The sequence below is a fragment of the Chaetodon trifascialis genome, chromosome 6 (assembly GCF_039877785.1).
Source record: "Chaetodon trifascialis isolate fChaTrf1 chromosome 6, fChaTrf1.hap1, whole genome shotgun sequence".
Classification (NCBI taxonomy): Eukaryota; Metazoa; Chordata; class Actinopteri; order Chaetodontiformes; family Chaetodontidae; genus Chaetodon; species Chaetodon trifascialis.
The window spans coordinates 8,857,811-8,870,766 of NC_092061.1; the positions used below are offsets into that span (position 1 = coordinate 8,857,811).

The following is a 12,956-nucleotide window of genomic DNA, read 5'->3' on the forward strand; positions in this document are numbered from 1 at the left end:
ATCTGAGCTGAACGATGGGATCTGAAATTATTTAAAACAATAAAATGTTTTAAACAAATCAAAATCAAAAACTGTCACATTTTCTTCGTATGTGTTTGTCTGGATTAATAACAGTATAACCAGATTAAGATTTTGGACTGCTAAAGCTGATTGGCTGGTTGTACTTACAATACAAGTCTGTGGTTGTTGTCACTACTCTCAGTCTGAGTACATGAGATTCAGACTATTTACTGAAAACTCAACACAAGAGTTTATTTAGATTGGGGTAATAAAACAGACAGCTCAGTAACTGATTTTGATATTATTTGATTATGTTTGTTCTGACTCATACCAATAATAGAATTTGGTCTTACTTTACATTATGATGTGATTTTGCTGACAGTAAATGATATATTGAATGATTACCTTGAACTGGTGTTCACAGAAGCCCACAGCTAACTCTAGGGGAGCAGAAATAGTTCAGCTGCTGAAGGTGACCTTGAGTTAAGGTACAGTGTGATATGTACACTGGCAGTAATACTAAAAGGATGACCTTCACCTGCTTTGAAGAGGGAGGGAGTGAGACTTGATATTGCAGGCAAACTACAGTATGAGTTTGGCTGTGCTGGTACGGTGACGCTGACCTCTGTGTGTGTGTGGGGGGGTCAAATATGAAGTGGTCCATCAACAACCGGTGATCAGCACTATAAAGATACTCTGATGGAGGGACACATCAATCAGGAGAGAGGAGATGGACATTTGTTTGGAGGATGTTTTATTCGACCTTTCGCCCTTGATCTAGTGGCTTCACTCTGAGTTAATATGTTGTAGCTTAATCTGAAATCTCACCATCCGGCATGTCTCATCATACAGACGCTCCTCATGCTGTCAGTCTTAAAGCACTACAGTCTTTACTTAATACCATCTCTGCCATTTGGCTTTCCTGAAATAGTTGACTTTTTCTGTCAAGCTACGAAAGCAGCGGACGGGAGGGGGGAGGACAGAGAGGAAGCAATGCATTCTGGTCTTATTCGTGTAGATGACTGCTGGCTGCCGAGTCCCATCTCCTCTCTGCTTCACTCCCTCCCTCCCTCCCTCCCTCCCTCCCTCTCCAATCTGCACTGCACTGAGAGAAGCATGTGGGGGAGAATTGTAAATGTGCCGAGCTTTGTGAATGTGTGTATCCTGAGTGCGTTTCCGGAAGAAGGGGAAGCGATGCAGGAGAAGAGATAGGAATTACAAGAGGGAGCGCCTGCGACGCTCCCCTGTCTGTGCACTGTATGTACGTGTGCGAGTGGGCATGTATGTGTGTGCACGTTGCAATGCTGAACAGGGAAAGTCGCTGCCTCAGCCCCCTCCCTCGCTGGGATTATGTAGTGGCTCGGGGCAGCGCTGCGTCTCAGGGAGCGTGGAGTGGGATCAGGCCTGCAGAGAGTGGGATGAAGGGCCGGAGCTGCTGGGAGTTGGGGACGGTCCGCTCCCTCTGCAACTCGGGCTGCCTGAGTAAACTCAACCAGGGTCAGTACGGCTATGGCTAAAGCTAGAACAAAGGAGCTGTCACACTCCTCTCTGTCTCTGTCCAACGACAAAACCTTCCTCATCCTGCTATCTCCTCCTCATCGTATGTCTCCTCCGTCCATCTTCCCTCCTCTGGCATCTGTCATCTGTCGCCATGGATGCTCACTCATTCCTGCAGCCTCCCTCAACAATGCAGCGCCTCTCGCTCTAAACAGAGCAGCCTGTCCTCTCCCCTGCACTCCTCGCTGCATGCAGTCTCCTTCCCTCTTTCACCTCCTTCTCCCGTGCTGCTCTCGCTCAGGCTCATTTCCTCTCTTTTCTTTGCGCCTGCTCCACCTCACATTTGCATATGGATGAGTCGGAGCCTGCCAGGCCTACGTGTTGTGTTGGCAACGTGCATCCGTGTTCGCATATTATGTGTGAAGAGTTCACTGCACCATCAGAAGCTGCAAAATGCAACGCGCTGTGTGTCCCAGGATGCTAGAAGCTGTCCCTGAGTGCAAGTGTGACAAGTTTTTTTTTTTTGTCATATGATGTCGTAGGCTGGTGAGGGCAGCAACTACGTATTTCAGATTAATAGCATTTTTGTACTGTCCACTCACAAGCGGCACTAGCCTGCATAACATGTCGCCCAAATGGAAAAGGATTTTGTACAGAACAAATCAATATTCTATTACTGCTCATGGCAGTTTAATAGCATCCTATACAGCGATCTTCTGTGTGTGATCATGTTGTTACCTTTTGAGGAACAATGAAGAAATGTGTTAGCTATCATGTTTCCCCTCAGTGCCTCATCCTCCTCCATCTTTCCACCTCTCTCACTTCATCTGTGGCTGAGTTGTACAGCGTTGAGGTGAACAGCTGTGCTCTGAAGCCCTGGGCTCTCTGTGTCTGCTCACTCTGCCTGTTTGTTCACTGAAATGAGTTTGACAAAGGTGGCGCAGTCCGGGTTGTTTTAAGACTTTTCACGGTAGGTTTCTGCATGATCCGATAGTCGGAAATATAAGGTGATGAATCCAAATCCTGACTAACATCCTTTATGTATTAGTGCTAATATTCCAATCAGAAACTGCTTTGATCTTGTGTATAAACACTTTATACTGGAGTTGCAGAAATCTTGCAGAACTTGCAAAGAGATGCATCCTGTGAGTCTGACATGATGAAAATTGAAACATGGGTACATTTGACATGCTTCATATGTAGATTTAAGATACTTTTAATACATGTGAGTTCACACATTGGCATTTGGTACAACTCACTCAGCTGGTTTGGGTTGGAGATGAGTGAATAAGTAGCTCTTTTTTGTCAAATGCACTCCTACATTAAAAAAGTCGGCCCACTTGAGGGAACATAATCTGAAAATCTCCAAGGTTTTAGTGTTTTTCAGTAATATAAAGATTTCTTAATAGCTTTTGTCTAGATCAGCCTTTTTATGTTCATAAACAACTAGTTAAATTAGCTGTGAGGACAACCAACAAATGAACTAATAAAAGCAAACTAACATAGAGATGAAGTAGTTGGAGCCCACTGTCCTTACGAAGCAGCTAATTCTGGCTCCATTGGTACCAATCAAAATAAAGACTTGGTAGAACATATTTTATCGTAAATAACTTTGGCAGAGTTCAGTAACAATGGTTAAACTGTGGCTCAGGGCCAGAAAAAAACATTTAAGCTCAGGAAATTGGAGAGCTCACTGTTCCAACTGGGCCACTGCTGAAAAAACTAATAAAACAGCCTGAATAATAAGATGGTTTACAATGTGAAAACTCCCCATGATGGAGGTCTGTGGGAGGCATACACATGCCAAACAATCCTATCTGGTTGACAGCCATGTCATTGTCACTGTCATGAAGGCTGTGCTCCAGTTCGAGACAGGAGTGGGGATTTGTGAAAAGTAGAAGTGGAGAGCAGCGATTGTTACTTCACATTAGGACAAATTCTTAATGCTAACAAACCTGATCAGTATCTGACAGGTGTTTTCAAGCATTTTGTGATTTCTGTCTAATTACATTTAAATGATCATGCAGTTGTGAAAGTCCTACGGGTTTACATATATTTATGCTTTTAACATAAATGACCAGAGTGCAAATGAAGCACCCACGGGTCTGGCCGGGCCATTCAATCACTCTCTTCATATGTATTTTTTAATGGAAACATTAGTCCATGACAAATTGTGTTTATGAAATTAGAGGTTGAGTCATTGATAATCAGTGGCATCTCTCTCTCCAGTGGAAATTTCCTGGTGTGCTCTGCCTGCTCTGATGAACAGAATTATTTGGAGTGGTTTGTGGACATGTAAAGCTGCCGTGTGAGATTCCACATGGCTTTGATACTTCTCAGTGAAGCATGTCTGTATTTCTGAGAACATTAAACTTTGTTAGTGTGCAGAGCCTGTTGACATTTTACTTTCATCTCTCCCTAGTTACAAACACAAAGTCCCTACACATCCTGTGTGCATATGAGGGTCAGAGCTCAGGGCTCAGGACCCTTATCATTTTTAATTTTTCAGATATTAATGCACATAACTGAAGTGTACGTCTGAGACACCTCCACTACTCCTCTGTGAAGGCAGTTACCTCTTTTCTGATTTGATGACTACCTTCATGGCTCATTATCTTGCAGTACTTGGCACTTGGACAATTAGCGTGATGGATCACGATTACTGTCTCATGGAACACGATCTGGCGAAATCTGTCCACATTAATGGGGAACTCAGTGAGAAGACAGTAACAGTAGCTCAGCCGTGAGTTCGCATCAGAAGCATGAACCGTCAAATCAAAATCAAAACGACTGTAAAAGTGTTAAAACTAGCGTGCTACGTGTTGTTGAGTTGGAATTGTCATAACAGTGCTTAAATGGCCAATCAAGGTATTTCATCGCATTCATGCAGATATGAAAAGTAAGCAATCCTGCTCATTGATTAATACAAAACAGCCAGAGATTCTACAGGGAGAGCCATCTTTGTATAAACAGCATGATAAAATCTCTGACAGTTGACACATTTGTGTCATCTCATGCTTGATATCATCCAATCACCCAACACGGGTGCTTACATGAATATATTCATGGAGTGGGATGCTGCTGCCTGAAGCTGGTGTTCAGCTAGGAATCAGTGCCTCATCGTCATCGTAGTAATCTTAAAGATTTCAGTCCTGGTTGATTTGGTGACACCTGTGTCCTCTAAAAAAATGACACTGGATTGGTTGTGTGGATCATTTCTTGCGAATCCCACGTGCGTTTGAAGGCAGTTTGAAGCCAGAATGGCAGAGTCTGCTTCTAATAATGAAAACTACAATATAGGTAATTACAGAAAAGCAGAAAAGAAAATAATTTAAGACTGGAAAATGTGCACTGTGTTGTGTTTTTGCAGCTGATATGCTCTCAGTGTTTTTCAGCATACCTGTTTTACATGAACCAGCTCTCATCAGACCCATCTCCTCTCACAGCCTGAGCAGGTGCGTGCAAATGAACAATTTATGTGCATTAGCAAACATTCAGTTAATGCTTACCAGTCTTTTGCACATGGGTTTTAATTAAGCTCTCTGCCTTTCAATGATAGGAGCTCTTTCATAAGTACAGTATGTACATTGGACAATGAAGAGATCACTGCAGATGGTCAACACAAGCTTCACAATTTGCTTGTGATTCACTGTCTCTCTCGAGCAGCAAACCTTTTTTTTTATTACTGCAGTAAAATCCTGGAAGTCCTGTCACAGTGACCAGACTGTGTAGATGAGCTCAGTTAGTATTCTGATGTTGTAGGATAATTAATGACCTCAACGTTCAGTTATGCGGTAAGCAAGAGCCATTTTCCTCTCAGGGCTTTGATGCACCACTTGGGAATTGATCAGATTTACTCAGCATTACAGAATATAAAGCTACAGATTAGTTGGTTTCTTTTTGTCTATCCTATCCTCATATATTATAAAATGTTACTGAATCCAGACTCATTGCTTAGTTGCTGCAGTTTGCCGTTAATCTTTTCTTTTGTTGTTTGCTGCTCTCGGCGAGTGTTCGATCGGATACAGGGCCAGAGCTGTGCTGCAGAGCTTTGGGGACAGTGATGAGTTACACTGCACAGTTTCTCATTTGCTTGTGGAGAGCCGAATGCTGTGTTACGGGGTTTAACCTGCTGTCTCCTCTGTTTGTCTCCCTGTGATGTATCTCAGGGGAGGTATGGAGCCAGTTAGCAATTACTGGCCAGGATTACACTCCCCTCCCGTGGGACACATCCTCGCTCTTCAACTAACTTGTTCTCTCTTCTGTTTCCGATGCACTTCTCATATATTCTCTTTCTCTTGCACACTCCATCAAAACAGTCAGCTGCAAAACAGTCATCTCCCTGTCACTGTGCTCTCAGTGATGAAACAAATCTTTCCCAACTACAGGTACAAACTCTCGCTGCGCTAAAAATAGAGTAGTGTTCGGATTGCATATGCGTTAAGGCTGGCTAAGAGGAATCAGTCTCTGATAATCATGATTACTGTATGGACCCCTGAACGGTAAGCAAGTGATGTGGTGTGATGAGTCATCGTTTCCTGAATCTTAAAATGTGTATTTGGTTCAAGCTAAAGCAGAACAAAGTACCATGTTGAAGTTTATAATGGTATATTATGTTTATTTGGTACACCTACAGTTGCTAAAACTACTGCAGTTTAATACAACAGTCCTGCAAATAAATTCTAACTTACAGCCTCCAAAATGACTATGCATGAGGATGAATCAGCACCTGTAAGATACTTTCAACCAAACCAAACACCAATATGAAGATCCACTTTTTCAAGTCTCTCTCTTTATGTACAGCTAATTTGCAACTGATAATAAATTTGCATCTAAAGGATGTTTTTTTCTTCATCACCTCTGTAAAGAAACTTTGATAATTAACATATCTGGCAAGCCACGCAATGCTGATTAAAATTTCAGCATATTTAATTTGCTTTTCCACAATATCTGCTTATACTTTGTTGTTTATGTTTCAACATTGAGAGCACTTGATTAAGGTAAGGGAAAGATCGTTAACAAGGTTTGGCTGCACTTAGATACTGTATAGACCTAACTGCCTCACGGCTGTGCTGCTGGCGTGTTAATTTGTTGCACAGTCCACAGCACCATGGTGACTCTGACCTGTATAAATGAACTATAATAACTATTAGAAAGAAAAGTAAGCTTGTTGCTAATGCTCTGACACTAGTTTCTCATCTGATTAGGCCCTTCAGTATGTTCAAATACGTCTTTAATCCATAGGGGCAGTACATTTCTCCCATGTGTTCGGCTGCTCGACATGCACGTCTTTCTGCCACAGGATGACGTCTTGTCAGCCGGAGGCCTGGCTCCACTGATCTGACAGGCTGTCCTCAGGGACGAGCAGAGAGACAAGCCCTGACAGTGGGACAGCACGGAGACTACCACTCTCCCAATTACACTCAACCACATCCCATTCTGCTTTCTCTCTCTGGACAATGAGGGAGGAGTGAATGGCAAGGAAGCTTTGCACATGCTGAGGAGGAAGACGGATGCGTTTGTTGAACTGTCGTGATTTGATGAGCTGTGACCTGTAAGCTTGAGTCCCGGCTCGCCTCACTCACAGATATTTGTTTAAATTATATCAGGATCCTCTGAGGAGGAGGGTTCAGCGGAGACAAGGTGGGAACTGGAAACAGACTTTCATTTGTGTCTATGCAGGGTGTTCTCCGAGGCGGTAGGCTGTGGGGGAGGGGGAGGCAGTCCGACCTTGAGGCATGACTGGCTTGGTAATGGGCCCCTGGCCTTGCCTCGTGGTGTCGACTTCACTACGGAGAGCCATCCATCCACATCTGCTGTTGGGAAGGAAGGAGTTGGGCGAGCTAAGCAGTGACTCTGATGCACAGACAGCATAGATTGGCTATTTATTGACGAAGGCTTCACTTGTTATTCCAGGTCTGAGTGACATACAGGTGGTAGAATATGTTTTGGCATTTTAAAAGGTTTTCATCTCCAGTATTCAAACCTGTACAGTAGTGCTTGACATTTTATTGATGGTATAAGGAACTGGCTCAGTGAACCAAAAAGAAGCAGCAGAAAGGGCACTTCTGACATGCTTTTTAAGGCTTAATTTTAGATAGAAGAAAGCTTTGTGTCCTGGTTTCTCCTTGTCAATGAAGGGTGTGTGCTGTAGAGCCAGTGGCCAAAACGTGTACTCTTGCAGCTCATCAGTTGTTTCAGTGGGGTTTTTGAAAGACAATTCGTTTTGCAGGTGTGAGCAGAGTCTCTTCTAAACAAATATGCCTCGGTACATGTGACAGTTTATTTTTAAGCGCCGTCGCTTAGAGCTGCTGAAGTCATTGGCAGAATGAGGGTGAATAATGAGAGCAAGGCGTCACTGCAGTGCTGCAAATGCTTTCACTCGGCCATGTATTTTTGTTTACTCTTACTAACTATACCATCCAACACTGGGAAAAGTCATTAGCTTGAGCCAATGCGCCAATATTTAAAATGCATTCAGTGCTCCTTCTGCCATAGCGCCCTGCTGTCCTGTGAGCCTCTTGTTTTTACCTCACAGCACTGAAATATTTAAACACCACCCGGTGTCCCTCCAACAGTATACTGCATATTATACTAATATTATCCAGACCCTACTCTGTAATTTCACACTCTCAGCTGTGGACGTGATGCAGAGCAGTGGGGTTGAGTTTGATGTAGCTGCAGCTCAGTCAGCTGTGACTTCAGTAACCTTGGTTTTCCATCAGAACAGAAAATAGTCTCATGTTTGAAGCTCAGTTGTTGCTCCTGACTAAAACATAACTTAAGGTAATTATACATTATGCCCTGCCTTTGCACCTTGCACAGTCTCAACAAAACCGACCTTGTCTGTGAAATACCCACTCTAACTTTAACCACTGCAGTCTCCAAAGGGGTTATGTATGTGTTGTAACTTTCACTTTCATAACAATGGCCTGTTGTGAATTGATTGGCCTGTTTGGGATGCCACCTGCAAAGAGACCAACTGGCTGGTTCCTGGAACTTCAGACTTACTGTAGACTGACAGTTTATGTGTGATACACAATCTGCTGTTGCACTGAATTTCAGGAAAGGTGGTGCTTGTCACCGCTGTGCATTGCTCTCTGAAAGGTTGCACTAATTTGCTTACTTTGACAAGTACAGATCAAATTTAGAAGCTGTAATAACTTATCCAATGCTGCAAATTAGATGAATTCAAATGAGACAAAAAGTGATGTGTGTGAAATTCACATATCAAATCTATTAATGTTCTACAAATCTAACTTCAGGGCTTCTTGGAAACCAAAAGGGTTTTGATGACTCATTTTGAACTTGTATACATGCATTTGTCCAGTCGTATGTGATTAGGGACAGGTTTACTGTTGCCTTGTGGAAGGAAGTTCAAAACTGCACCAATTAGCCAACAGGCTCCTTTGTTTAAAGCTGCTCTGCCATGGTCACACTTTATCAATTTAAGGCTTATTTCATTATCCAGCTGTCCCTGAAGTGACTCTTTCCCTTCTCTTGCTGTCCTTTGCACTGCAGCCGCTCGTCTGTTAATACACACTGGTCAATTTTCTGACTTTATGTTGTCAGTTTTTCTTCTTTTCCTGCCTTTCTTGGCAGCAACATTATTGACATTTGGTATAATTTGATTCCTACTCTATTGCTGGCTGGTAATGGGTGGATGCTAGTGTCATTTTCTGATCCATGTTCCCTTTAGGCTTTATTGTCCCTGTAGGGTGGCTGTGGTGACCTTTGACTGGACTGTCTTGTTTTTGTCTCTAATGGCCGGACACTTGTGTCTGTAGCGCGGTCAACATGTTCACACATTACTTCTGCGGGTAGAGCTCAGTGGCCTGTGTGTGCTGCTTCATCCTGACTGAACTTTTGTTACCTTTGGGTGAAAATGGATGCCCAGGAATGCACACATGGTGAGAGATTTTTTTTCTTCCCTTCTCTTTATCCCTTTTTCTCACCCTCCTCTGGTTTCTTTTCTTCATACCCTCGCTCCTCTTGGTGCTCTTTCTTATTAGATGAGAAGATTTCAGTCCTGTCTGTTTGTGATAAACAGATGTGATGCTGAAGAACAGTAGATTTGTAACCTTGGTCTGTTAATTGGAGCCTGATCTGCATATTGACATGTCTAATTTTGTCAACCAGTTTTAGTTTATTATATGGAAATCAAAATCAGGATACGTAGAATGCTGTTGACACTATCACTACGTTTACATGCAGTAAACGTAGTGATAGAGTAAATTCGGGTTATGGTCAATATTCTTTTTTCTGAAACATTCGGAATAACCTGTTTACATGCGTGAGCAAACAGGGGTAATCAATTGGGATATCCCAATCAAAACAGTGATGCACAGACAACGTGTCGACGCACGGAAAACGTCATGACGCAATGCGCATCATTTCAGCTTCTTCTTCCTGTATCCAAAAACAACAACTGCGGTAGCAGTCGCTTTCGTTTACGCTTTGGTGCTGGTACTGACCCACCACCAGTACTTGACACTATTCTGTCTCACTTTCTTCATTAATGGAAGGTGAGAACGTGAAGAAATAGGAAATGGAGCCGGAGCTGTGCCATCCATATCCATGCTACCTGAACTCAAAAGACCAAGATTCCTTGCGAATAGAACATGCGCAGAGCACAAATTAATGTTCAGTTCGATGGGGATATTCTGATAGGCGTATACATGACAAAAAATTCAGGTAAGAAAAGGAGTAACCTCGGGGTCATATTCCGGTTTTTAAAAACCGGAATATGAGCATATTCTGGTTTTTCAAAAGGGTTATTGGTGTTTACATAGCCATGCGCAACCGGGTTATTGCTGATATTCCGGTTATGAAAGGGTTACTTGACTGCATGTAAACGTAGTGAATGTGTTTTACTGGACTCAAAACAAATTCCACCAACTTGATTTTGTGGCCATTAAAGGTGAGAGGAAGTGATATGTCGCTCAGTTAGTAACAACAGATTGCAGAAATGGCAGAGATAGTGTTTTGAGGCACTTCAAACACGAGCTCGCAGCTCTTTGAGGCTGCATGATGGCACTTTGATCTAAATGCTAACACCAGCATGCTAACATAATGCTAGCATGCTGAAGTTTAGCAGGTGTAATGTTGTGTTAATGTAATCATGTTCTCCATCCTAGTTTAGCATTTCAGCATGCTAACATTTGCTAATAAGGCTAAACTCAAAGCACAGCTGATGCTGTTGTGAATGGAGGCAGTTTTTCAGTTATTTGACCAAATGTAAGGGATCCTTATTAAGAATGCTAATGCTATGTGTTTATGTTAAACAAAGAATATCAAACCATATATTTGTATCATTATCAGAGTTGTTTAATTCTCAAATATTTGTGTTGGTTTTCACTTTAAAATGGAGTATCCTCTTGGGACTTAGAGTACTCATGGTTCCTTTGAGTAGAGACTCACAAACTATTGAGAAGCTGAGAAGTGGTGCATTCATGCAATAGGACTCAAAAATGTTTAATTTATGTTAAATTTAATCGGAAGAACTTGTTCATGTTATTGTTCAGTGTGCTGCCATTGCATTTAAGCATTGTTTTTGGGTGTCAAGCATTGGCTCTGTTTAACGATTTGTCCAGTGTGGATGCACCTCTGTGCCGCGTGGTTCTCAGTGGAGCTGAACAAAGGTCAAATTTGAACCTGGTATATTGCTGTTACATGATGTAGTCCTGAGACTGCCTGGCTAGCGGCAGCCCCCAGGCAGAGATCCATGTTATACGTGCATGATGTAAATAGACTTGACAGAGGCGATAGTCTCCTCCGCTGCGAGGTCAAAGCCAGCCGCCACATTCTTTGGAGAAAGTGTTGCTGTAGTGCTGCCTCTCACCAAAGCTGTGACAGTCTCTGCTTTCAGCTGCATAACAGACCTTTTCAGCGTGACGAAGCACAGTCTGTATGGAGGAGTGTGGAAGGCAGCAGAACAGCAGTATCTAGACATTTGAGCATTAGAGGGTCAGCAGGGTGGATGAGAGGGCGGAGAGGCTTTCTCTCCGCACTCGAACCTCTAACCCGGCTGTGTCCTCCTCTGTGTCCTCATTTTCCTTATTTTTCTTCATGTCCTCCTGTTTCTCCTCCCTCTCCCTCCGCTGTTCTCAAAGTTTTAGTTAGTGCATCACTCCTCTGGTGGGATTGCTGTGTCAAGAGTAAGCACTGCTGCCAGCACTGAAGCTGGTGCTTTTGATTTGTCCCAGCCATATGGGCTCATTTTGCCAGCTTTATTTATTAAAACAGAAACATACAAATACAGATGCCTTCATGCTGGGAAATGTGCTTTTTTTCTTGTGAATATAGGTTTAATACACAGGTGTGCAAATATTTCTTCAGTGGTTCAAAATCCAACATGCAGGTTCCCGGGCGGTTTGCTATTAAAAATGTTCACAGTAGAATTTATTCCTATAGAAAGACTTTGTGTACATCAAATTTAGTTGAGAAATTCAGGGGTTCTGTTTTGCTTTTTGGATTTGTTCCTTGATGTCTGTGCTTGCAGTGTGTACATACATGTGAGCAATGTAGGGCTGATGCTGCAACACTGTTCGCATATGTTCTGGTTAAGTTGAGTCGTGACATCATAGCAAAAGGCAGCTGCTACCGCAAGGGCTCATGGGTACAAATGAGCTCTCTGTAGACAACCTGATACAGTTTGCATTTACATTTGATAAGCTTTGAAGGATTTCTGTTGTCAGAGTCAGTTACGTTTAGTGTGATGGTGTCTAATGATTTTATTTATGTGAAACCATCTGTAAAAGCAGACTAACATCTGTCTAATTAACACTAATTTCTTGACACAAATTGCTGTTTAATGCAGTAGGTGATTTGAGGGTGGATTGAGAGGAGTGTTGCCATTTCTCCTTGTTAGCAAAATGCATCCCCCAGATCCCCAGATAGTACAGGGGCGGAGGGGCTGCGTGGTTGTATATATTAGTCCAGTCTGCCTGACTTATTGATCCTTTATCTGACTGTGCAATTACAATATATGGCCCCGACCACGGCTCTGAAATATCAGCGGCCTAACTGTGCTGTGTATTGATAAACCCACGGCGCTGTCTGTGGTGCTGAAGAAAGTATTTCTAGAAATAGAAACACTCAGTTCTGTACTGTATTGTAGCCTGTGTAGGTTACTCTATGGAGAAGTCTCACCTTCATGATCAAAGTGACGAGCAGCAACATGTAGTTGTGGAAGAGCGAGGGGATCATAGAGACATACTGCTGCCTGTAGTATTCCTAATATAAAACTTCTGTGTGTTGTGTTAGGGGAGATTTACTGCAGGGTTAGGGTTAGAACCATCCCCCTGTTAAAAATTAACAGATTACCGACTGGTTAGATGTTTTGTCATAATTAATTTGTCTTTTTTGATCATTTTTTTGGTCGTTTTTTTTTTTTTTTTTATCAGTTTCATTATTTAAGAAACAGCACTTTCCCTAAAGAAATGACTATCCAACACTTG

The 12,956-nt window shown here is 42.6% G+C and overlaps 1 protein-coding gene across 6 annotated transcripts in view; it reads left to right on the top strand.

Moving 5' to 3' along the window:
• osbp2b (oxysterol binding protein 2b) overlaps positions 1 to 12,956 on the top strand; it is a 44,792-nt gene that overhangs the window by 16,549 nt on the left and 15,287 nt on the right. The window contains exon 1 of one of the 6 annotated variants that reach the window (XM_070964510.1): positions 1,093 to 1,497. The exons of 4 other annotated variants lie outside the window; for them this stretch is intronic. In XM_070964510.1, the coding sequence (XP_070820611.1) occupies positions 1,260 to 1,497 (238 nt within the window). In that variant the 5' untranslated portion in view covers positions 1,093 to 1,259. Of the gene's footprint in view, positions 1 to 1,092; positions 1,498 to 12,956 lie in introns of those variants that run through there. One more of the 6 variants, XM_070964509.1, reaches the window with a different exon arrangement.